Source organism: Lampris incognitus, chromosome 16 (assembly GCF_029633865.1).
Source record: "Lampris incognitus isolate fLamInc1 chromosome 16, fLamInc1.hap2, whole genome shotgun sequence".
In the NCBI taxonomy this organism is placed as follows: domain Eukaryota; kingdom Metazoa; phylum Chordata; class Actinopteri; order Lampriformes; family Lampridae; genus Lampris; species Lampris incognitus.
Genome location: NC_079226.1, coordinates 39276880 through 39304339, shown reverse-complemented (window position 1 = coordinate 39304339; position 27460 = coordinate 39276880). Strand labels below are relative to the sequence as shown.

Sequence of the window (27460 nt, the reverse complement as noted above, 5' to 3'; positions counted from 1 at the left end):
TTAAACTTCAGCCAAGTTGGCAGTGGTTTTAAGACTCAATAAGCAAACGTTTATTACCTATTAGTTAATTTTCAATTGATAAATATTCATTATAATCAGGACGTCGTTTCATTTCATGTATGAAAGTACATGAAATCAAACGAAATATTGTTTCCCCCAGCCCACAGCAGTGCAACACAAAGACAAAAACACATATCCAAAAACTACAAGAACTTCAAGAACACACAAACGAACACATATATCTAAACTGGGAATGAACGCCAGCCAGGATTACTGTCGGAACTGCCGGTCAGCATGGGCTAGCAGTTAGCTTAGCCTGCCCTACTTCCGCATCCTATCAAGACTGCCCTTGGTGCTTCCTCCTCAGGTGCAGCTCCAGGCATGGGCCGTGGTCCTTGGGCCCACTGGACGCAGCAGATAATAATAATTATAATAATAATGATCGTAAGACCTTTAAAAACAGTTGGATTTGCAGTAACCTGAGTACGAATCCCTGTTAACCTTTCCTTTGTTACTCTCACTAGCTATTGAAATAGTAAATTAAATCATGGCTTCATATTTCTCTTAACTGTGTTAGCAATCAAATGATAGTAAACTCGTACCAATTTCACAGAGATATAGTCTACCATGTAAACTGCATGAATGCCCTAGAGTTTAACAGGAGATTTGCAAAGTTAGCCTACTGGTATTTCTCTTGCCCAGAAAGTGACTCCAGTCTCGTGGTTGCATGTTTACAAAAGCTTGCACAGGTCAGTGGGGTATGAAAAACAAGTATATCTACACTGTGTTACAGAGCATCCATCAGATGGAATTGATGATAAGAGTCAGATATATGACTGCATTAAAAGATTTGCATGTAACTTGGTGAAAAATATTTGTTTCTCACATCATAACCGGAGTCCGTAGCTAACGTTAACAACAGTAGCCCTGGGAGGAGAGGAAGCCTTTGAAACATCACGTAAAGGGGAAGTTGATTAGTGATCATTCAGAAAGGCCTCTAAAAACCTTTAAATCTAAGTGTCTGGTTGTAACATGGACTTTACACCCAACAGTAGACATTTTTTAGTTGGTTGGTTTATTCCAAAAAAGATAGTATTGATATACTTATAGTTAAAGCAAAACTTTAAAGAATGACAAATGCAGTGAATATGTGGTGCTTATTTGCACGTTCTTTTTCTAAGCTAAACAGACCATGGTATTTCTGAGAGCACTGGGAAGTGTTCAGACTGACAGGAAGTGGTTACGCTTTCAGGCCTCAAGCTACTATCAGTGGACGGGGGGGGCGCCTCATGTGTTTTTCTTTTCTTTTTTTCTGTCTTACAGCAACAGCACTTCAAACAAACTTATATGGCTCCTCTGCAATTTGCTGCATGTTGGAGACTACAAGTAAACAAGTTTTAGGGACTGGTGTTAGAAATGAGCTTTGGCTATATTCATGTGTACAGTACATCAGGCACTGCTTGTACAACAGTCAATGTTGTCTGTCTCGGCTCACCGGCAGTACCTCCCAATGTGAACGGAGCTGCTCAGTATGGAGTGACATGGTGATTACACGTGAAATTACATGTTATTACCATCTAACTAATGAGTACCCCAACATGCGATCCATCACTACACTGTAATGATGTGAAGAAGGCAAATGGTGGGTGAGAACTGATCTTCCTTGGGTTTGTCATCATTAAGAGCCTAACATGTACAGCCATGAAATAGTTGCACTAGCTTTCTGCTGCGGGTAAATGTAGAATATTTAATATATTTAAAAAAAGACATGTATGTTAGGGTTAATACTCCTGTCTGTGCCCCTGACCGAGGCATGGCAAGACAAACTGGAGTTGGTCCCCGGGTGCTGCACGGCGGCTTCCCACTGCTGCTAGCTACACAGCTAGGATGGCTTAAATGCAGAGAGGAAATACCCTACGGGGATCAATAAAGTATCTCAAAATCCAAAAACTGTCTCGCATAGTCATCACATTTGCTGTTAATTACGTCATTTATGTTGCACCATTAAAATGTTCCAGATCAACTTCAGTTGGTGGCCCATCTATAATAAATACCAGCATGCATTTTTGTGATAAATGGATGATATTATGCCGAGCTTTCCCAAACTGGTGAATACAAAGTACTTTGTGGCAGTTTGTGTTGTGATGCGCTGCTCACATTAAACATATTTTCGTGCCACAACTCATGGATCCCACAGTCCAGAGACATGTAGGTCAGGTGAATCAGCCGTACTAAATTATTCCCAGGTGTGTGTGCGCGTGCGCGCCCTGTGATGGACTGGTGGCCTGTCCAGGGTGTCTCTGCGCCTGCCGCCCAATGACTGCTGGGATAGGCTCCAGCATCCTGTGACCCCCAATTGGGATAAGTCGCTTGGAGAATGAAAAATATGGAATACGAATCAAATTCCAATTCGACACAAATTGTGAAAGAATCATGTTTTATTTGATGATGTTGTGTACAGGTTTCAAAATGGAACTCCGAGAACACTAGCTACCTGTCAATATCAAGCCCTGACAGCTGTACATTTCTTCTCACGGATGCTTAATATTCATATTACAGAAATTAGTTAGGGACATGGGTAACTTGCGAGAACCCTTCAATGAGCTCTAGCCCTTTTCTAGAATGGACGTTAAAAGCTGCCTGTAATCCCTGGGTTAAGTCTAGTCACCGAAGATGGCAAAATGGAAGGGCTTACAACCAGAGCTCAGGGTGGTTGGGAGCTAAAGAGGCCAGATAAGTGACATGAAGAGGAATTAGGGAGGCAGTTAAATCAAGCTTCCACCTTAAGAGAGCTATTTTCAATCTGGACATTAATGACAGTATCCGGAGCCACAACTATTTAGATCTACACTTAGATAGGAATTTTTAATTGGTTTTAATTTCTTAAAGCTGCTGTAGGTAACTTTTTTTTTTTGGTCATATTTGGGGAAATTCCCATTATATACTGACAGGTAAGTGTACTGGGAAAACAATCTGGTTTCTCTGGCTGCCCCTCAGGCTGTATTCTGATTCGCAAAAATCACTTCAGAGCGTCTCTAACTCAATTCCATCATATTATGTGCACATGCAGGGTATCTCGGTTCCTTGGAAATGGCGATCTTTATAAATACTTAACCTCTAATTAAAACAGTGCTACGGGGCGTCCGGGTAGCGTAGTGGTCTAGTCTGTTGCCTATCAACACGGGGATCCCAGTTCGAATCCCTGTGTTACCTCCGGCTTGGTCGGACATCCCTTCAGACACAATTGGCTGTGTCTGTTGGTGGGAAGCCAGATGTGGGTATGTGTCCTGGTCACAGCACTAGTGCCTCCTCTGGGTCAGGGGCACTTGTTCGGGGGGGAGGGGGAACTGGGGGGAATAGTGTGATCCTCCCACGCACTGCGTCCCCCCCGGTGAAACTCCTCACTGTCAGGTGAAAAGAAGCGGCTGGCGACGCCACATGTATCGGAGGAGGTCTGCAGCCCTCCCCGGATCAGCAGAGGGGGTGGAGCAGTGACCGGGACAGCTCGGAAGAGTGGGGTAATTAGCCAAGTACAATCGGGATGGAAAAGGGGGGGGGGTAAAAAAATTAAAGAAATTGCTTCACAACAGAATGTTGGTTTAACAAAGATGAACAACGGCAATACATTTTACTGCCTTCATGATATTAATACGGACGGATCTTAGACAGATCCTTATTGTATTGCTTGAATTTTGCACACTGCAGTGGAGATTGTGTTGAGGAATGTGAATTTTTACGAGCAAGTTTATGTCGGCATTCATGTTCAGCTCTCTCACTTGTGACTGACAGCCCTCAGATGGTTTAATTATTCTTTTAGCAGTTAGCATGGCGGAGACAAATGTCTGTTTGCTGTTTATCCATCACAGTGCATTGCATGAACTACATTTGCAGTCTTGAATTCAGACACTCATGTGAACAGCCGTCACCCCTCCTGAACAGACGGGAAGTAGGGCCGCTGTGGACTCACTGCCTCATCAAGTTCAAAACAAAGTCACCGTGGCCCTGGAACCATCTCAATTATTAGTCTCTTCGCTCCTACACTAGTTTCAGAAAGGAAACGTTTTAGACTCGAAATTTGCCTTACACGAACACTATTTCCTCTATGCTTCAGAAGGCCTCCGTATTACCCAGTTATCAGTGAGGAATAAGCGTTAATACACAGGGGTTTTTTCAACAGCATACATTAGTTGGTGAATCCAAAAATTTGCCAACCACTTACACTGTCTATTTTTCCCCAGCCAATCATACTTCTAGAACAGAATAATACCTTTTTTTAAATTTTCCCCCTTTTCTCCCCAATTTTACCTGTCCAATTACCCCGTTCTTCCGAGCCGTTCGGGTCGCTGCTCCACCCCCTCTGCTGATCTAGGGAGGGCTGCAGACTACCACATGCCTCCTCCAATAGGGTCATCAGCCGCTTCTTTTCACCTGACAGTGAGGAGTTTCACCAGGGGGACGTAGCGCGTGGGAGGATCACGCTATTTCCCCCCCAGTTCCCCCTCCCCCCCGGAACAGGCGCATCGACCGACCAGGGGAGGCGCTAGTGCAGCGACCAGGACACATTCCCACGTCCGGCTTCCCACCCGCAGACACGGCCAATTGTGTCTGTAGGGATGCCCGACCGAGCCGAAGGTAACGCGGGTATTCAAACTGGCGACCCCCGTGTTGGTAGGCAACGGAATAGACTGCTACGCTACCTGGACGCCCAGAAAGCCACTTGATTTTGGCATTGTACCTTACAATTTATCGTATTCTTACGATGAAATTTGTTCTCTGTGTTTAACCCATCCTATTGTATAGGAGCATTTGGCAGCTGCAGCTCCCAGGGACCAACTTCAGTTCTTTTTCCATTGCCTTGCTCAGGGGCACAGACAGGAGTATTAACCCTGACATGCATGTCTTTTTGGTGGTGGGAGAAAACTGGAGTAACCAGAGGAAACCCACACAGACACGGGGAGAACATGCAAACTCCACACAGAAAGGACCCGGGACGGCTTGGGGTTTGAACCCAGAACCTTCTTGCTGTGAGGCAACATTGCTAACCACTGGGCCACCGTGCTGCCCCACCCTATTAATGACATATATAGTAGGCCCCAGAAGGTGAACTGCCACAAAAATGAAGTTGATTTTCCCGTGACGTCTTATTTCTGGTGTCTGTGAGTTTCTAAAGAAACAAATTCAATTAAACCACTGGAGATAGACCTATTGACAACATACATATCATCACAACAGCACAACATTTGTGCTCACATTCAGTCTCTATCTATTCATTCCATCTCTGTTCTGTTGTTGATTTATAGTATCGGTTGAAAGACATCCTTCATCATTTCTTGGGCAGCACGGTGGCCCAGCGGTTAGCACTGTCTCCTCACAGCAAGAAGGTCCTGGGTTCAAACCTCAGGTCCTTTCCGTGTGGAGTTTGCATGTTCTGCCCGTATCTGTGTGGGTTTCCTCCGGATGCCCCAGTTTCCTCCCACCATCAAAAGACAAGCATGTTTAGGTTAATACTCCTGTCTGTACCGGTGACTGAGGCGTGGCAAGAAGAGGTAGAGTTGGTCCTCGGGCACTGCACAGCGACTGCCCACTGCTCCTAGCTGTACAGCTGCCCTATGCTTCCAGTGTGTGTGTGTTGGGATGCATTAAATGCAGAAGATGAATTTCCTCATGGGGATTAATAAAGTATATCTCGTCTTTTGTTCATTTGTGTGGGTTGTTTTGGTGTCGCATGAATGGGACACTTCCTGCCTCTTCTTTTCATAATAATGTTGTTGTTTTGTTTTTTCATTTCTTTTGATGCTGTGAAATACTGTGGGGTGTGGCTGGGAAATACTGAATATCCACAAATGTCAAAACCATTTGGCGTTGCCCACAATCCGTGAGCAATCTCGTGTCATATCGTTAACTTAATTCCAGGTTCAACCATTTTTTTCTTTGTTTGGTGGTGGAGATGCGGCACGGTGGCGCAGTGGTTAACATAGTCGCCTCACAGCAAGAAGGACCTGGGTTCGAGCCCCGGGGTAGGTCAACCTTGGAGGTCGTCTCGGGTCGTCCTCTGTGTGGAGTTCTCCCCGTGTCTGCGTGGGTTTCCTGCGGGGGCTCCAGTTTCCTCTTACAGTCTAAAGACATGTAGGTCAGGTGAATCAGCCATGCTAAAACGCCCTGTGATGGTCTGGTGGCCTGCCCAGGGTGTCTCCCCGCCTGCTGCCCATTGACTGCTGGGGTAGGCTCCGGCATCCCTGCGACCCTGAGTGAGGATAAGCAGTTTAGGTAGTGGATGAATGGTGGTGGGGAAGCTGCTAATGTAATAGCGCTGGCAACACAGTTTTATTTTTAATGGATCTCTGGGACATGGAGTACTTGGATACCACTGTTATTACAAGGCATCGCTGTCAGTAAGTAAAAAACAACAATCATAAGGATTGTACCTTAAAATGAGAACAATAAAAAAAAAAACGCACACACAAAACCTAGGAGAGTGCACTCAGTAGAGGGTTAATACGGAGGCACTGCCTGTGTATCTCCCCTTCTCTTGTGCTTGGACTTGGGCGAAAAACTAACTGAGGAGTTAGCACTCAGTTGCGGTGTGAAACAGGTTTTTCAAAGGTTTTCAATCACCACAACCATGAGAGGCCCTTGATCATACTGTCATAACTGTGCATAGTAATTATTATTAGGCTGACAGGCCCAGTAGTATGTCAGATTAGCGGCCGACAGATACACACGCTCGTGGACAGAAAAAACCCCGTATTTTTCCTGCCATTATAAGACTTTTGCACAGCGCCCAAGTCCATTGAATGGGAAACATGGGGGAAAAAGTTAATATGCAGCACTCAAGCTAAAAAACCCAGTCTTTAGTGTCATGATATAATAAAGCTGGGTAAACCTCTTACACTCGCACATGCGTGACCCACATCTATGGTTGACTTAGATCAGGCAATGACAAAAAAATGCAACACTTCCTGTTTTGATTGCAGCCTGGAGGAAATTGTTTCTTTATAACTTTTGCTTTTTTGGATCATCAAAATTGTTTTAATAACTTGATCATGTCACTGCCCTATCTGAGTCAACCGTAGATTTGAGTCACGCATGCGCGAGCATAAATGGTTTACCCAGCTTTATTATGTAATGAAAATAAATATTTTTGTTTCATCCAGTGTTCCTTCAGTTCTCCAGTGTTGGTCCAGTAGTTAGCACTGTTGCCTCACAGCAAGAAGGTCCTGGTTCGAACCCCAGGCCGTCCCAGGTCCTTTCTGTGTGGCGTTTGCATGTTCTTCCCGTGTCTGTGTGGGTTTCCTCCCACCATCAAAAAGACATGCATGTTTAGGTTAATACTCCTGTCTGTGCCTTTGAGCAAGGCAATGGAAAGAAGCCCTAGAGTTGGTCCCCAGGCACTGCAGCTGCCCACTGTTCCTATACAATAGGATGGGTTAAATGCAGAAGACACACTTCACTGTAATCAAACAACTGTACAATGACAAAAATAAAATGGCTTTCTTCTTTCTTTCTTTTTTTTGGATAAAAAGTGGCTTTCTTTCTCCTGCGCTGAGATCAGCAGTAAATGATTTGCTGTCTTGCGAAATATGATCAACTTCTTGTTTACTTTCAAAACTCCTAGACGAACGCATAATGTTTTGACACTGTTGCTGCCCGATCCAAGTCATGCGTGCATGCACGACCTACATCTACGGTTGACTCGGATCGGGCAGCAACAGAGAGCAGCGCTGGTCAAGCAAGCTTGAGAGTGAATGAAGAGAGGGAGCGGCGGTAGCAAGAACAACCGTTTTTCAAAGGTTTTGAATCACCGCAACCACGAGAGTTTCTTGATCATAGTCATAACTGTGCATTAGAAATTTAGGCTGATAGGTCCAGTAGTATTCCAGATTTGCTGCAGACACGCACACAAAACCAAACGTAATATCCTGATGAACAGTGCAAGCAGGACATAAAATGCATATTACATAGGGATAATAAACATCTACAGATGGAATTTGATTGAGAGGATGTGTAAAAAAAATCTCCACCCACCTACCACCCCACAGCAAAACAAGGAGGAAAAAAATGCACAATGTTGTCTGGTTGGGAGTTTACCATTTGTGTAATGCCCAGCATGTTGTTCCGTCTGTTATGTTTTTCTGTCGTTTTGTTGTGTACTCATACTGTACTGTATGAAGACAGTCACTTCATAGAGCATGCGGAGCAGCCAGCCCCAGATAGATCCTAACCTCCTGTGTTAATGTGTTCCAGAGCTGCTCAGTCGGGAGCAGCTGGCCTTACTTAATTTGGTCTTCCAACTTCCTACCGATAGGATGTATTGGTGCGCTTTTCTTAACTGGAAAGCAGTCTGGATCCCGGCCATGCAGAACATAAACTTTGAAGGCACAAGGTGTTCTCTTTTAATGCTTCTGGCAGTTGTGTTACTCACTGTATTTTCACAGGGTTTGAATAGAATCCCATCTAGTCAGAGAGATCTATTGGAAGACTTTTCTCTGGAGGTTTTGAGCTTGGCATACCGAAAGGAAAGATAAAGTTTTCTGTGAAATCCACGCTTTGGGGCCTTCAAAACAGTTACCCTCTGTTGTGTTGTTTCCACACATGAAGATGATTCTGTATCTTTGCAATGTACCTCTTTTTAAGTTATAGAATGATAATCTCTATAGAAATGATTATGTGAAAATAATTCACAATGTGCAAAAATGTCTTCCCAGCAAACCTTTGGTAAGAATAGGTGTTGGTTTTCTTAACATCCATTTCAAAACGAGCTCCATCAAATTACTCTGTGTACCGAAAATGAAAACCAAGAATTTTGACCTTGTGTGTGATTTTCCTCTTTGCTTCCAGGGGATGACTTTTCCATCATTCAGCAGGAAATCTTCATGGTGAAGGAATGCATGCACCACAACATTGTGGCCTACTTTGGGAGCTACCTCTGGTAAGAGCCAGCTCCAAATACCAGCACTTTGTCATTAGATACTCTGTATTTTCCCTGTTTTTACGGATAATGCTAGAGGTACAATGCACATACCTTAGATCTCATGTCATCCTAGATGTTTAAGATTTGAAGAGCCAGTACCTGAAAAGCCACATGACCACCCAAGCAAGTTTTGTCACACCTGTACATACATGGATGAGTCCTGTAATGAAACTGGGTAGACTAGTGCTGACAAGGCACTCACATTGCCAGGATGCAGCACTAGTTTTAAATGGCGCATGTGGGTTTTTTTTTCTTCTTCTTCTTGATGGGTATCTGAGAGGAAGTAGGACTGGTCCACCCAACCGCTGCTGCCCAGGACTTCCAGCAGGTTTAACAGGAATTCAAGCCTCTGATCTGTTTTATATGACCATTAGTAAGGAGAGCAGCAAGTCTTATCGCAGCGGGCACGTCTTGTACAGTCTCACTTCAGAGCATAAGCGGTTACAGGAAAATAATGCTTTTTTTTCTTTTCTTTTTTTTTTGCGCAGACCTTTCAAGCATTAATGACTTATAAATGTAATTAACGAGTGCAGGTTTATATAGGGAAGTTCCTGGTCTCTCAAACGCTGGTTTCCTGACTATGAAAAAGCTGTATTTGAAGCTTAAAGGAGACTGACTGATATGGTTCCAATCAACACACTAGGGTCAGACCGCTTTATCCTTCCTTTAATTTACCACTTTCTGCAGTGTAAACGGCTGATCATCTGTCAAACTTTGAACACCAGAGATGTTCAAAGTGTTACCGCTGTGGTCATGCACTTTTCTTACAATTACACTGGTGGCATTTTCAGTGGTGGCAGGCAGCTTATAAATGGGTTAGCACCACTACTCACTCCACTCTGTCCTTTAAACCTCTTTCTGACATCCAGACTGGTACATCAGACTTCCTTGTCTCCTTGTCAAAGAGCACACAGGATAGCTGGAGAACGTTCCTGTCGCCCACGTTGTATGACTCAGCAAGTGTGTCTAATTGGAGCAACCCAGCTTGTTGGCACACCATAAACTTGTCTGTAGACAAATTTACTGTTCAGTCATGGAATGTTGCCTATTACATCACACTAAGCTACTTAGTGGTGATTTACAACCTGGGTCTTATTTTCATAGTTTGCCATTGTATATATCGGTTATGATATCATTTTACTCACAGCATTCATTTTGGATATGGGATGACCGCTGGACACATCTTCAGAACTGCGTCTTATGGGGCAACCAAACACAAACCTTTAAACCTGTCCTCTCCCCAACAACGACAAAAAAAGAAAACCTAGTATGGTGGTGAGCAACCTGCAGCTCCGGAGCCACACGCAGCTCTTTTGCCCCTCTCCAGTGGCTCCCTGTGGCTTTGACAAAAAGTTAGATGGAAATGAATAACGATTATTTTTTAACATTTTAATTTCTATTCATCATTGTTGTAGGCTTAAACTCCCATTGTAAAAATGTGTAGCCTATACACCAAATTAAAAAAAAAAAAGCTTTAACATTTCACCAATAAAAATGTGCGTCATAGCGTATGACCGGGCACCTCTTCCTCAAGATTTTGCCGAACTTCAATAGAGGGCTAGTCTTGAGTCTTCCTAGTTAGGCTAGCTATGGATTCCAAATCCAAAAAAAGGAAAGTCTCAGAGGAAAATAGAGAATTTAATAATGCATGGACATATTAGTTTGCTTTCATTGCTAATGCTGCTGGCTTACCAGTATGCTTGATCTGCAGCGAGAAATTGGCAAACAGCAAAAAAAGTAATATTGAACGATATTTCCAGAACACGCACACTGTGTTTGCTGAAAAGTGTTTGGCTGCGGATGAGAGAGAGAGTGATTTCGGAACTGCTGTGGAGAGCAGAACAGAGCAAATGTACTTTTAAGAATTGGATCAAATCTCCAAACTCCACTACTGCTACTAGTTTTGTGGCAGCTCAGGAGATAGTTAGGCATGGAAAGCCAGTTATGGACGTTGAATACATAAAAGAATCATTCATTAAAATATCAGAGCATCTATTTTCAGACTTCAAAAACAAAACTGATATAGTTCAGAAAATAAAAGATATTCCCTTCTCCGCAAAGACTGTCAAAGACAGGGCCATCAAAATGGCAACAGAAATCACCAGTCAGCTAATCAAGGACATCAGTTCAGCTCCAGCATACTCAGTTGCCTGTGATGAGTCAAGTGATGTGAACGATATTGAGCAAACAGCGCTGCTATGCAGGTATGTGAAATCTGATGGGCTGCAGGAAGAAATCATTGAGTTGATACCGCTGAAAGGCCAAACACATGGGCAGGAGGGCGTTTGTGAGGCTGTTGTGAACCGTTTAAAAGCCAAAGAAATAAACACCTGCCACATGGTGTCAGTGGCTAAAGATGGGGCACCTAGTATGAGAGGGACACAAGGGGCTTGTGACTTTACTACAGAAGGCGTTGGATCAAAAGCTGCTTACCTTTCATTGCATCTTGCACCAAGAAACACTGCGCTCAAACACCCCCTCCCTCCAAGTTTATGGAGGTGATGAACCTCATCATCCAGATAGTGAACAAAATAATGACAAAGGGCTCAAACCGCCAACTGTTCTGTGCATTGCTAGATGAGGTCAACAGCGCATATTCGGATCTCCTGCTGCTTAAGAAAGTCTGGTGGCTGTCCAGGGGAGAGGTCCTGAAATGGAGACTAAACTTTCCTACAAAGCAAAGGCCTGACTTATCCAGAACTGGAAGATCCCAATTGGCTGGAAAAGTTACACTTTATGGTGGACATGACAAGTCGCCTAAACGGGCTGAACGAAAGTCTCCAGGGAAAGAGAAGCACGACCCTGCAGATGCTGGAAGAGGTTTTAGCATTTGAGCGCAAGTTGACGTGTTTGCCAGAGATGTACAGAGAGGCACACCCTCTCACTTCCCCTCCCTGAGAGCGTTCAAAGAAGGACACAGTCACATCAGTTGTGATTATTTACAACATGCAATCATCGGAATGCAAACTACATTTGGGGAAAGAGTGAGTTCAGAAAGGGAACAAAAACTACACTATCCTTCCCTTGTCACACTCCTGGACATTGACCCACCCCTGTTGAACATATCCACATTCCCAGGAGTAAATCAATCCAACCTTGAAATTGAACTGGCCGACATAGCTGTCAAAGACTTATTAATGTCCAAGTTCAAAAGCCTTACAGCCGAGCTCAAAGATGTCAACTGTCAGAAGGCCATTCTCGCTCAAAGCCACAAATGGAGCGATATTGAAAACCTCCCAAAACTCGACAAACTTGTGTTTGAAACAGGGAATGCTATTCCTGACAATTATGTGGACATGAAGAAGTATGAATTTGAAGTCCTGTCCATCTTAGGATCAGCGTACTTGTGCAAGAAGGTTTCTCAATTATGATCTACATAAAATCCAAATATTGCTCCCACCTCACAGATGAGAGCCTGCAGTCTTGTGTGAAAATCAAAGTTAAATCTTACAGCCCTGATATCAAGAAGATCTGCAGTGACGTTCAGAAACAGAAATCACATTAATTGGGTGAGAACGCTATTTAATAAGCTATTATTTTGCAACAAAGTATATGTTTTAGAAGTTGTGATTTTGTCAGTGAATTGAATGACCCTTTGCTGATATCATTGTGTTTTGTGCTCAAGCCCAATGGTTGATTGCTGTACGTGGCTGAGGAAAAAAAAAGAGAGGATTACCTCACGCTAAATTGGAATTTAGTCAAAATTAATTTGAAACTGATATTTTTTTTTACTTTTACTATTTTCAGTTATTAGTCTATATCTTTTATTATCAAAGTAGGCTACCTTATATTTTATTCATTTGCACAAACACAAGGGAGGACTCAAAGTAAGCCTGCATATAGCTCTTTATAGCTACTCTATTTCAAAGTAATTATTGACAAATCAAATTATTGACAAGGAAATAAGTGGACCATTAATACATGACACAAGTGATCATCTGCCAGTCTTTGCAATCATACAGAGCTGTACTAGGACCAAGAATGACACTAAAACAGTCAAAACAGTTCGGTACAAATCAAAAGACACTATCAACTCCTTTAAACAAGACCTAATGAAACAAGACTGGAATGATATTTAGGTGGACAATGTAGCTGTAGCCTATGACATATTTCTGTCCATAACAACTGCCATCTATGGAAAAAAAAATCTCCTTCAGTAAAGAAAGTAGTAGAACAAAAATATGCTGAGAAACCATGGCTAACTAAGGGAATACTAAAGTTATGTACAAGAAAAAATCTTATTATATGAAGAACACGTATAAGAGGCTGAACACGTATAAGATGTATATACTTAGCACAAAAAGTAAGGAAATTTGTGTTTGGTAGATTATTTCTTTGTCATAACAATGCTTCTTGGCAATGAATCTTATACCGTTGGAAAACCTGTTTATTTGCCTTTTAAATGGCGCCACATTTGTAAGGAACATGCATTTGTGGGATGAGCAGCAGAGCTGAGTATGTGGGTTGCGCCCATGAAAAATTTGCCAAATCTTCTCTGCCAGTGCCAAACAGCTTATTTTGCTGTTGCTATTGACTCTTGTTTTGAGCTTCTGGTACCCCAGGTGCTGACAATCAGGTGCCTGATATAAGATTTATTGCCAAGAAGCATTGTTACAACAAAGAAATAATCTACCAAACACAAATTTCCTTACTTTTTGTGCTAAGTTTAGAAATAAACTAACACAAATTATGAGAAGCCGCAAAAAAGGAATAATATCGTAAATTACCAGAAGAAAACAAAAACAACATCAAAAATACATGGAAATATTGAATGGCATTATTAAAAATGGAACTGGGGAAGGTAGGATACTCCAACCATTTCCTGAAAAAAACAACAACACAACCACTACTAATGTGGCTGCAGCTGCAGATGAATTCGATAGATTTTTTGCCGGTGTCGGTCCTGGTTTTGCTGGGGAGATTCCAAAGACTGGTAGTACTAATGGTGTAAAAAGTAAATATATATATGTTAAAGAAACAATATTTATAAGAGGGACTGGCAAAAAAGAAATTATTGACGCTGTAAAAAAAAAATTAAGAGAAAGAAGTCCACAGACTGGAATTGTCTGTGGACTTCTTTCTCAAGTCTACAGTTAAAAATATTATCGAATATATAGCAAAACCCCTGACACATAAGTATCTTTAACCAGTCTTCCACAAGACTAGATGATTTTATCACAAAACATAATGTACTGTATGAACAACCATATGGTTTCAGAGCTAACAGGATAACTTCATTTGTTCTGATAGGATTTGTAGAAGAAATTGCAAAGGCAATAGAAAACAAAGACTGCAGTAGAGGTATTTCTGGACTTCAAAAAAGCATTTTACTCTGTAGTTAATGAGTTGATAAAAAAATTTGCAGAGATATGGTATCAAAGAGATGGCACTATCCTGGTTATCCAGTTACCTACAGAATAGGTACAAATATTTCAAAATTCAAAACATCAAATCACAATTACTGAAGGTTAGGTATGGGGTGCCCCAGGGCTCAGTGTTGGGCCCATTGTTGTTCATATTGTACATAAACAATATACGTATGTGAAATTCAAAAGCCCTGAAAACCATTCTATTCTCAGGTGATACAAACTTACTCTGCTGTAGAGACAACTTGGAAAAACTCTTTGATAAAGTGAAGTTGGTTTGATGCAAATAAACTAACACTGAATTTAAGCAAAACAAATTTATAATCTTTAGGAATTGATCTACCAACTCAGACAGAGCACAGTGTTCCTCCATCATTCGTAAATGGAAGAAGTTTGGATCCACCAGGACTCTTCCTAGAGCTGGCTGCCCAGCCAAACTGAGCAATCGGGGGAGAAGGGCTTTGGTCAGGGAGGTGAACAAGAACCTGATGGTCACTCTGATAGAGCTCCAGCATTCCTCTGTGGAGATGGGAGAACCTTCCAGAAGGACAAGCATCTCTGCAGCACTCCACCAATCAGGCCTTTATGGTAGAGTGGCCAGACGTAAGCCTTTGCTCAGTAAAAGGCACATGACAGCCCGCTTGGAGATTGCCAGAAAGCACCTAAAGGACTCTCAGACCATGAGAAACAAGATTCTCTGGTCTGATGAAACCAAGATTGAACTCTTTGGCCTGAATGCCAAACGTCACGTCTGGAGAAAACCAGGCACCTCTCATCACCTTGCTAATACCATCCCTACAGTGAAGCGTGGTGGTGGCAGCAGCATCATGCTGTGGGGATGTGTTTCAGCGTCAGGAACTGGGAGACTAGTCAGGATCGAGGGAAAGATGAATGGAGCAAAGTACAGAGAGATCCTTGATGAAAACCTGCTCCAGAGCGCTCAGGACCTCAGACTGGGGCGAAGGTTTACCTTTCAACACGACAACGACCCTAAGCACACAGCCAAGACAACGAAGGAGTGGCTTCGGGACAAGTCTGTGAATGTCCTTGAGTGGCCCAGCCAGAGCCCAGACTTGAACCCCATTGAACATCTCTGGAAAGACCTGAAAATAGCTGTGCAGCGACGCTCCCCATTTAACCTTACAGAGCTTGAGAGGATCTGCAGAGAAGAATGGGAGAAATACCCCAAATATAGGTGTGCCAAGCTTATAGCTTCATCTGAACTAAAGAGGCTCTTCAGAAACAAAATATAAACGGGTATGAGATGGACCAGTGACCAGTTTTTTCTCTCTCATCCAAATGGGTTTATTTGTTTCAGTCGACTAAGATAGATATCACGAACACTGACAGCTGTAAATTGAACTTTAATTTCTCATCATCAGTGCATGAATGTATAAGGGGGCAGGACTAGGAAAGTTCTCAACTTGTTCTGACCCCTTTTGAACATGATCGATATTATTTGAATTGCTTATTTGTCGCTTATATGTTGTTGATTACTTCATTTATTTGTTTTTATTGCTTATGTTTTCTTTAACATGTTCAATAAAATTGATTGACTGAAAGTAGGCCTACACATGCCAGTGGATTTTTTTCTAGTAATAGCAATAAAATAACAATAAAAAATAAAATAAATGAAATAAAATAAAAAATATGATATAATATAATAATAAAATAACATAAAAATATTTGCAGAAATATTTTAATATTTATAAATAGTATATTTTATAATATTACAATAAAAATAACAATGTAAACAGTTTCCTTTATTGTGGTTCTGTAGTTTCCTAAATTCAACAAAACATGGTATTATTGTAATGGAAATGCAAAGTTAAAGTACCAAATAATCATAAATAGCCCACTGCAGAGTAGCCATATGTAGTAAAACATATTAATGAATGCTCATTTAGACCGATTAGTAATGTTGATAGGGTGTTCTGTGACTCCAGACAGCTTCTTTTTTTTTTTTTTGGCCAAAAATTGCTCTTTTGATAGTAAAGCTTGCCAAGCCCTGACGTAGTGTCTCAGTTAGACTTTGGACCTGGTTACCCATTATCTAGGACTTGTCGGTTGCACAGGCTGGGTAGTTCGTTGATGGTTACTACTTCCTAAAGTATAGGCTTGATCACTCCTGCAAGTTGAACCAGGAAGTAGCTTAGGAATGCTATCGACCATTGATAATATTGGACATTTCAGGTATAACTTTTAATGTGCACTTTTGTTTTCAATTCCAAATACATCATTGAGATAATAGGGTTGAACTGGACTTGTTTAAGCACGTCTGACACTTGTGCCATTGCCCCATAAGACGCCATTGTAAATCTGTGTCCAGTGACATGGGTCCTTTATACAAACTTTCTACAGTGAAGCCAGTGAGTAAAATGAGGTCATAACTAATGTTCACGACAGCAAAACCTACAATGGTAAGACCCAGGTTTTTAAATGGAATTATCCTTTAATTGTATAATTGTTTTGGGCCAATTGGCACAAGGCGTCATTTTCATATTGTCTCACCTGATCTGTTCAGCCGAGAGAAGCTTTGGATATGTATGGAATACTGCGATGGAGGATCCCTCCAGGACATTTATCATGGTGAGATCCTATTGCTCAAATCCTCACAAAATCATGATTCATCATAAGATGATGGTTTATTGTTTTCAACCTTGTTGAATTACTCTGCTTCATAAGACGATTACATTCACATCAGTGCACATCCAGTTATGCAGAATTGTTTTCTTAGCAGCAGTGAACCCAGAAAAAGAAATTGTTTTGTGTCAAACTTAATTTAGGATTTTATTTGTTAAGAAAACACATACGTGGATTAGTAGTATATTTAATCTGAATCAGGTCACATAAGCCTGAATTGACATGATTCTTAAAATGTATGTGTCACATTACGTTCCCGGATCATATGAAGAAATGTAAAATCACACTTTCGAGAGTTTTCAACTCTTCTAAACAAGACCAAAAAGCTTTCGACTTTGGATGCCGGGGACCAAATATTTATTGTGTGTGTGTTATTTTCTGTGTGTTATAGTGACAGGACCTCTGTCTGAACTTCAGATCGCCTACGTCTGTAGAGAGACCATACAGGTAATTGCTCTAGTAGTTCTTTACTTATGTCCTCTGGACCCTCAGTACTGCTGGTCTTCTATTCTTTTCTTTTTCTTTTTTTTTTTGGACCTTCCCCCCCTTTTCTCCCCAGTTACACTTGGCCAATTACCCCACTCTTCCGAGCCGTCCCAGTCGCTGCTCCACCCCCTCTGCCGATCCGGGGAGGGCTGCAGACTACCACGTGCATCCTCCGATACATGTGGAGTCACCAGCCACTTCTTTTCACCTGACAGTGAGGAGTTTCACCAGGGGGGTGTAGTGCGGGGGAGGATCACGCTATTCCCCCCCGAACAGGCGCCCCGACCGACCAGAGGAGGCGCTGGTGCAGCAACCAGGACACATACCCACATCCGGCTTCCCACTCGCGGACACGGCCAATTGTGTCTGTAGGGATGCCTGACCAAGCTGGAGGTAACGTGGGGATTCGAACTATGATGGTAGGCAACAGAATAGACCGCTACGCTACTCGGACGCCCCTGGTGTTCTATTCTAACAGTTAATTTGTTAGGTTCACTTGTGCCAGGTCTAAAAACGCCTCTATTAATTAGATGGCTGCATAACTGGCAGAACATAGAAACCAGCAGTACTGTCGGAATTGTGTTGCCTTCAAGTCATGTGGGAAATGTAACAGTTATGAGATGAGCACACAGTATCATCATTACCGGTTTGAATTTTCTTTAAGCCCCAAGTTTCTGAGTTGGGGGGGTTATTAAAAATGTCATGGCGGAAACCTGTTAATCTGGCATCAGTAGACGGGATATGTGCCTGTCCCATATTCCTCTGTCTACTCTCTGAGCGCTTCTATTCGCTCAATAACTTGATAAAACATCGATTCTGTCCATACTGAATACACATCCTCACGTCTTTGTTATGTCACATTGGTGCGAGATTTGGTAATGAAATGACAACGAAAAAATAACTACCCTGCAGTGTTCATCTTGAGGTTTCCGACCAAAACCCACATAAACACACATTACGTACTATTTACGTTTTCTGTACTCGTAAGTTGAGATTTCCGAGGACCTGAAGGCAGTGTGAGAACAACTAATCTCCTTTGTTCAGCCTTTTTTTTTTTTTTTTTTTTTTGGAGGAATATTTTCAAGTTTACAGCTTGACGCCAAAACGTGCAGTGATGCAACCCAAATCATTTCCTCCACAGGGTTTGGGATACCTGCACAGCAAAGGCAAGATGCACCGTGATATCAAGGTAACGTCTTTATTGTCTTATTATTCATCCTGCGTCTTCCTACCACTGTTAGGAGACCTGTCCGAGACACCAGCAGTTTTTTCTGTTACAGAGCATTAATAAGACACAGTTTCTGTAATGTGAGAGATCTGATCTGAAAAAAAAACCATCAAATTTTTTATTTTTTTTTTATGGGAATTCTGAGGTTTCACATAAGAAAAGATGGGGGAGGGGGGCTCCTAATACATGTTTTGAATTTATTGCAAGTTATAATTTTCAATTAACCTGTTTTCCTTATGAATGTATTTGATGAAGTTGTCCCGCACACAGGAATATTGCGTCATTGCTTGAAACCAGGTAAAAAGATAGTAAAGCAAAAGCTATTATAGAGTAAGAATAAAATGCACATGCATTATATTGCGAAAGGCTTTTTTAAGGGCGCACATCACTCTAAATTTCTTTTTGCTTGAAACCAGCCAATTGAAAAGCATGCGATTCACGTTTCACTTTTTCTTTTCTTTTTAAACACCACTGTAGAGAAACCCAGTGCTCTGGTTGTGCTTTTGCTAAGACGTTGGGGGGATTTCACTGCTGGGAATTGTGGCAATGGCACAAAGTGGGGGCGCACTCGCATGCAAGCATGTGACCATTGTCATTACCGTCAGTGGCTTTTTGGGGTCAGTTTCGGTCTCTGGTGTTATCGCAATAGGTCAGGGCTGGGCCTATTATCTCTGTTCAGCTTTTTGCAGAGAGCACTTCCTGTTTCCTCCCATCTCTGCAGGATGCTAGCAGAACAGACTGTCAGTCTCGACCAACAGAGACACACTGGCAGAAGTACTTTATAAAAGCACTGATACATGTGGTGGCTTCTTCAGCAGCTTTCATGAAAAATAACGCCACAGGATGAAGGTTTTAACCTTGATGTCCATGAATACTGGGATGGCATCCAGCGCTTTACACGTGCCCCCGTCCATAGGGTTAGCGGTTGTGTCAGGAAAGGCATCCGACGTAAAATTTTGCCGAATCATTACGTGGATTGACAAGACCATACCGGATCAGTCGAGGCTCCATACGAGATTGGCTGAGGCCCGGGTTAACAACGGCCGCCATTGGCGCCGTGCCCTCACAGGGCACTGATGGAAACTACAATCCACTGTGGCCACCCCTGAGAAACAGTGAACAAGCTGAAAGAAGAAGATGATTAAGGTTTTAACCACACAGGAAGCTCTTATTGCCAGAAGTTGTATGAACACTTTTTTAATTTTTTTTTTTTTATTTACCCCATCTTGTGTGTGTGTTGCCAAAAATATCACTTCGAGGGGGTGAATCAACATTGCTGTTAAATCAAATCAGTACACGACATGTTGTTTGACTTTGACATGCTCACTTGAATACAATTCATTTCCCTCAAAATTAACCGGTATTTTATTCTACTTCTGTGTGGTAAAGACTTAAACCTTCATATGAACGCATCGTCGAACTGAATACCAACTAGGCTTCTGGGAGCAGAGCCCTAACTTTTTTGTTTGTTTTTTTTTTTTTTTTTAAATCAGGGTGCCAATATACTTCTCAAAGACAACGGCGATGTCAAGTTAGGTAAGCCTCTCTGCAGACTCCTAATTCTCCGGTCTTAAAACTCTTTTCAGTCGTGTGTTTGTCCGTCTGTCTGTCTGCGTTACATAATCTGAAAAGCCCTGTCACTCCTTATTGCAGCTGACTTTGGAGTTGCAGCCAAAATAACTGCCACCATTGCCAAAAGGAAGTCGTTCATTGGAACACCCTATTGGTAAGTCTACGGCCCTCGTTTAATAAGTCGATGGGAAAGGCTCTCCTCTTTGAAGGCATTGATAACAAGCCAAGTCCTTAGGCTACCACAGAACAATAAAGTGTTACTATGAAAAATTTATATTCCTAAAATCTTTATAGAGTACAAAATTTAAGGAACATATATTGTTTTTCCAGACTATGGACAAACACGGGGACACTGTCTGCAACTGCTTGTTGCATTGTGCCATGAGATTTTCTTTGACAGTAGCTCATCCCCATATCTGCCTGTGGCGTAGACTGGAACACACATGCTCTACTTCGGGATTGGTTTCTCTTGCTGATGGATGTTTTGTCAGTATTAGGTACTGCTGGTACTGTAGTAAGAATGGAACCAACTACCATTGACTACTACGCCATTCAAAAAATGTGCCACAAGGTGCTCTCTTGATGTACATAAATTTACAACAAAGCTGCCCATAGAAGGTGATTTGGGGTGGGAGTGTTGCTTAATGAAACAGAAATGCAAAATGATAAGGTTATGGAATCATCTGGTTCAGTTACCAGAGGAGAGGCTGACCAAAAAGATCTTCAACTGGGACAGAGCACATAATTATAATAATACATTTTATTTGTATAGCGCTTTTCAAGGTACACAAAGATGCTCTCCTTAAGATCAAATAAACATAAAGGCAACACACCAAAAACATGTAACACACAACGTTAATAACACATTAAAAGCAATTCTGAAAAGGTGAGTTTTGATTAATGATTTGAACGTGGACAGATCAGTACAGTCTCTGTTGTGGTTGGGGAGGGAGTTCCAGAGGGTGGGGGCAGCTATAGAGAAGGCTATGTTTCCCCAGGTCTGGTGCTTTGTCCTGTGTGGTGGAGACGGGAGGTCCGGTCCTTGGTCCTGTGTGGTGGAGACAGGAGGTCTGGGTCTGTGCTCCTGTGTGGTGGAGGCAGGAGGTCCGGTGCTTGGTCCTGTGTGGTGGAGACGGGAGGTCCGGTCCTTGGTCCTGTGTGGTGGAGGCGGGAGGTCCGGTGCTTGGTCCTGTGTGGTAGAGACAGGAGGTTGGCATCGGAGGAGCGAAGGCTGTGGGAAGGAGTAGGAGTATGTTAGTGGAGCAGGTCAGTGAGGTAGGAGGGGGCCTGGTTATGGAGAGCTTTGAGAGTGAGGAGAAGGACTTTGAATTGGATCCGTTGTGGGACAGTTATCCAGTGGAGGTTCTGGAGGACAGGGGTGATGTGGTCACGGGAGTGGCAGTAGATGAGCAGGTGAGCAGCAGAGTTCTGGAAGTACTGGAGTTTGTTTGGGACCTTGGATGATGAGATGTAGAGAATGCTGTTGCAGTTGTCAATTCTGGATGTGATGAAGGCATGGATCAACATTTGGGCAGCAGAGAAGGAGAGTGATGGGCAGAGACCAGCTATGTTTTCAGGTGGAAAGGGGCAGTTCTAGTGATTTGACTGACGTGGTGTTCAAAGGAGAGGTTGCTGTCAAATGATTACGATGTCACAGATGTGTGGTGAGGGAGACGAGTGGAGTTATCGATGGTGAGGCAGAAGTTGTGAGTGGTTTTGGTAAGGGATTTGGGACCGATGATGATCATTTCAGATTTATCACAATTTAGTTTGTGGAAGTTGGCTTGCATCCATGATTTAATTTCAGTGAGGTGCTTGGTCAGACTGGAGTAAGTTGTGTTGTAGTGGTGATGGATTTAGTGGAGATGTAGAACTGGATGTAGAAGTAGATGTGGAAGTGGAGACTGTACAATTTGGTGAAAAAGTCATATTGCGATTATTGTGGACAATATTGTGATAGCAATATAATAAACAAATTTATACACATACAAATAATACGAATTTGCCGTGACAATGTAGCGACTTTCAACTTGCATGTTTTACACAGTACCTCTTTCTGCTCAGTATTGCTGAGCTTCAATCCAGAATATCACCATTTACAGGTTGCGGGGGGGGGGGTTGCCACCAGTTCATCAGCGTTAGTTAACCTGCTCATTGTCATCGGTATCCATTTTTTCCTTCTTTCTGGTCTGCACATAGCACACCGGATAGTCATGTGACCGTACACTGCACACGCTTCACTGCCTAAACAGAGACTGATTGGTCATCTCTTAATTATGGGCGTAGATATACAGACTGCACACAAACAGACATTCACACACACACATTTTATTATTTAATTAAATCGCAGCCTATTGCGGTTATATAATTACACAGGCTGACATCGCGATTGCGATTAGACTAATCGTGCAGCACTAATGGTGACCATGACAACATATGATGTTACCAAGGGGGAGCATATAGAAGATGAACAGGAGAGGACCAAGCACCAAACCCTGGGAGAAAATCTTGGAACAGAGGAGTGGTGAAGGAGGTACAGTTGTTGACGCTGAGGAACTGTTGTCTGTTTGTGAGATATGACTTTAGCCAGGAGAGGGCAGTATAGGTGATGTTGAGGAAGGATTCAAGTTGAGAGAGAAGAATGGTGTGGTTGATAGTCACAAGCTGCAGTGAGGTCAAAGAGCACGACAGGGATTAAAGTTCTTCGTCGCTACGATGGATTTCCATCAGTTGGATTCCAGAGAGTATAACACCTGCGCATAAGCATTTTTTTGCCCCGCGCCTAAACCGAATAAACGGAAAAAACCAGAGGTGTAAAAACCAGGTCCAGAAAGTAAAAGTCCTAACCATGTATTTGCTCCACTCCACATCAGCAGATTCTAGTCAACACCACTCCTCAACGAGGTAGGGAAAACTAGCTAATGAAATCAGCTGGTTTAGTAACATGGTTGGAGCAAATACACGGTTTGGACATTTACTTTCTGGACCTGGTTTTTACAACTCTGAAAAAAACTATGACGGTTCTCTACCAAAGCATACCGGTTTAGCCCTAATATAAGACAACATTCTTTTTGAATGGAGGGAGTACCAGAGTAACTACGGTATTTTACAGTGTTGCATTATGGGTTGTTTGTAGCCTTAATGTTGCTAGGCTAGCAAGTGTTTTTAATCTTTCAGACTCACTATAAAACATACTCCATAGGGTTAGTGGTTGTGTCAGGAAGGGCATCCGACATAAAATTTTGCCAAATCAGTATGTGGATTGACAAGCCCATAACGGATCGGCCAAGGCCCGGGTTGACAGCGGCGGCCGTTGGTGCTGTGCCCTCACAGGGGTACCGATGGAAACTATAAAATTTGCTCTGGCAACCCCTGAGAGACGGAATAAGCTGAAAGAAGAAGAAGAAGTGGGTCTTTCAGAGTCAGTCAGCACAGAGTATTTCATTAGCCCAGCTGCACTCAGAAACTCCTGCAGTCCCACCTGCAGGAGTTTCTGAAGGCTGCTGTAACGTGTTTTACTGCCAGAGAGGAAATAGAGTCATGGTGAGTGATAATGAGTTCTTAGCGTCTCCTGACATCTTTACTCGAGAAATGAACCAGGGAGAAAATCTGTAAAACAGCAAAGAATTACATCTGTCACAGAAGATGAGGTCAAATAGACAGTTTGAAAAATGTTAACTGTCAGATAAAATAGTTACGGGGGAGGAATGAGAGCGAGAGAGGAATCGACTCGCTACAGTAACTGTCAGCTGACTAGTGGCTACTGTGAAAGTGAGCTGTCTACAGACGTCCAACCATACAGAAACTTTGGTAAGCAGCCAGACGTTACATTGTCAAATAGCTATGGGAGGATGATCAAATCTGTTCACTATAAGTCTTATTTTACCGATGTTATTTTGTATGGCACACGGTGCGATCACTCATAGAAATGTGAAGGATTATTTCAGGACGTAGTGCTTATTTCATCAGTGAGCATATTTGTTTGGCTTTGCTTCTCGCTAATGTCTGAGTGTACTGTAGTGTTTTTATAAATGTAGTGATAATGTTCCAAAATGATGTGAAAATGCATATTTTCACAATGCCCAAATGCCCCGACAAAACAGCCCCCCCAAGCCACTCAGCACCTAAGCCCTCTAGGAACTGGTGCTGTAGTTTTTTGTTTTTGTTTTTTTTTGGGGGGGGGTTGTCCTTTTCTATTAAGTGATAAGAGGCTCACTTAAAACAAAAACATTGTTTTGTTTGCTGTTATAATAAGATAAATTAAAAACGTGCACTGAATATGAATGTGACTTGGCCTGAATCCATGTTGATCAGGATGACTGGTAGAAATCATGTTAGGGGACCAATCTGGGATCATTTTTGGAATTATATTTCATTGTTTGACGATCCTGAAATAGGATTCCTATCTTAGTTTGCTTGGGTGGCTTCATTTTCTTTGGATTATGACTAGTGCTGTATCTTCTCTTGTACGAATCTCTCTTCTATTTTGATAGTCATTTTATTTTTATTTGTGGTGTCTCATTTCATTTGTTAACTTGTCATGTTCCAACTTTTTCAGAATCAATAAAAAACTTTTAATTACAAAAAAGGAATGTTACTTGGCCTGAAAAAAATGTTAATCCCTGGGATGAGAATGTTGAGGTGGCCAGAGTCTGAGGAGGGGAGGAGGTCGTTGGTGTTTTTAAGGATGGCTGTTTCTGTGCTGTACTGTGAGCAGAAACCGGATTGAAATGGTTCAAACAGGTCATTGGAGATGAAGTGAGCTTTGAGTTGAGAGGCGACAACACGTTCTTGTCATTTTGATAGAAATTGGAGCTTGGCCAGAAGTTCCTCATGATATCAGGGTTTGGTCCAGGTTTTTTGAGCATGTGAGTGACAGCAGCCCGTTTAAGTATATGGGGGACTGAACCAGAGCTGAAGGAGGAGTAAATTATTTCTGTGGTGGGTGAGGAGATAGCTGGGAGACATTCCTTAAGATGGGATGGAATGGGATTCAGAAGACAAATGGAGTTTCTCATTCCTACCATTAGTTTGGACAGTTCCACTGGGGACACATGGGAGAACTTTGACAGGGGCTGAGTGGTAAAAAGGGGGGGAAGGGTCAAGTTGCTGTTGATGGTGTCAATTTTAGTTTGGAAAAATGAAAGGAAAGAGTTGTACTTGCTAACTGTGAATTAACTGGCGGTATTTTCGCTGGATTTGAGAAGTTTGTTTATTGTGGAACAGAGAGCCTCGGGGTTGGTGGAGCCAGAGTGTATGAGTAGTAGGTGGACTGGGCTGTAATGAGAGCCTCCTTGTATTGTTGAAGGTAGTCTGAGTAGGCCTGGAGATGAACTAATAAATCAGTTCTCTTGGAGAGTCTTTTGAGCTGTGTGCGTGAACGAGACTGTTTTGGTTTTAATGGAGGCCAGCTGATCAAGACAGGAGGCGAGGGAGTCATTATTAATAATTGTCAAGATCGGAGGGATTTTCAGACAACGGGAGAGGGGAGGCAGACGTTTTACTGGCAAGAGAAGCAGAAAGAGCTGAAGGGGTAGATAGATTTGAGATTTCAGAAGGATATTATGGGTTTGACTTTTGGGATTGTGATAGGGATGTCAGTGTCCATGGTGATGTCCAGGTGGTCAGATATTGAGGTTGAGGCTGGAGAGTTTATGTATTGTGAGACCAGTGGAGCAGACCAAATCCAGGATGTTACCATGGCTCTGACTAGGGAAGTTTATATGTTCTGTGAAGTTGAAACATTGTAGGCGTTCCAGGAATTCTATGGTAGAATTTTTTTTCTTCTCTTCTCCCTTTTCCCCCCCAATTGTACTTGGCTAATTACCCCACTCTTCCGAGCCATCCCAGACGCTGCTCCAGCCCCTCTGCTGATCTGGGGAGGGCTGCAGACTACCACATGCCTCCTGCCATACATGTGGAGTCACCAGCCGCTTCTTTTCACCTGACAGTGAGGAGTTTCACCAGGGGGATATAGCACGTGGGAGGATCATGCTGCCCCCCCCAGTTCCCCCTCCCCCCTGAAAAGGTGCCCCGACCGACTAGAAGAGGCACCTAGTGCAGCGACCAGGACACATACCCACATCCAGCTTCCCACCCACAGACACAGCCAATTGTGTCTGTAGGGATGCCTGACCAAGCCAGAGGTAACGCAGGGATTCTATCTGGCGATCCCTGTGTTGGTAGGCAACGGACTAGACCATCACGCTACCCGGACTTCTATGGTAGATTTACGGCCAGTGTCATCAATGTGGATATCAAAATCACCCAGGTGGAGAACGGAAGGTGAGATGGCACATAGCTGGGTCAGAAAATCAGAGAAATCGGAGAGAAAGGAGGGGTTTGGCTTGGCAGGGGCGGTAGATAATGGCAGTGACCAGGGTAGTGGGACCAGAGAGTTTGAAGGCAAGATGTTCGATATCAAATAACGCGTTTTCCTATTCCTGCCGCTCAGCGCAGGAATGGGAAAACGTGATTGTTTTAATGTCCTTCCTGTAAACAGCAGCAACACCACCACCCCACTCCTCAACATGAGGTTTATCACGGAGCCCTAGAAAGAAAGAGTTACGTCAACTCTGTAGACGTCAATGGGCCACTTATTTAACAGCAATGGCGGATCATGGGAGTCCCGGATAGTTCCAAACAGTGCGACCCGGGGCAATAGGATTTCTATGGCGAAGGTATGTTTCTCGCATTAATCAAAGGTTAATTTACAGGTAAGAAGCTACAGTTGACATTTTAATGATGACCATTTTACAAGCACGTTTGAATCAAATTAACGATGTAATTTAAAGCGTGATAGCTCGTCAATTTCAAACAAAATATTGGTTTTAATGTTCCTACACATGCGCATAGAATATGTGTCACGTTGGAATATATCTATATCTATATATAAATGTAAAAATCTGAAAATATTGGTTAGTAGTTACCAGAAATCGCGGCTAAGCATTTTATTTCAATGACACGCCAAGCTTCATTTGGAACTATTCGGCGGCTACATGAACCACGTGACCCTCTCTGTTTCTGACCCCTCATTGACGTAACTCTCTCTTTCTAGGGCTCTGGTTTATCAGTGTATGTGAATCCTGTGGGTGTGGCCTGGTTTAGTGAGAAACAGTCTGGGGCTTTATGATGGAATGCCAACGGGAGCAGCCAAAAGTAGTAGTCTATGGGTTTATGCCAGGTTTCAGTGAG

The 27460-nt window shown here is 42.7% G+C and overlaps 1 protein-coding gene across 1 annotated transcript in view; it reads left to right on the top strand.

Annotated features, from left to right (window-relative positions):
• The window catches only part of map4k5 (mitogen-activated protein kinase kinase kinase kinase 5), a 79073-nt gene that overhangs the window by 10514 nt on the left and 41099 nt on the right, over positions 1-27460 (top strand). The window contains exons 4-9 of the mRNA XM_056296502.1: positions 8839-8929; positions 16862-16926; positions 17372-17427; positions 18608-18655; positions 20188-20230; positions 20348-20420. Of these exons, the coding sequence (XP_056152477.1) occupies positions 8839-8929; positions 16862-16926; positions 17372-17427; positions 18608-18655; positions 20188-20230; positions 20348-20420 (376 nt within the window). The remainder of the gene's footprint in view (positions 1-8838; positions 8930-16861; positions 16927-17371; positions 17428-18607; positions 18656-20187; positions 20231-20347; positions 20421-27460) is intronic.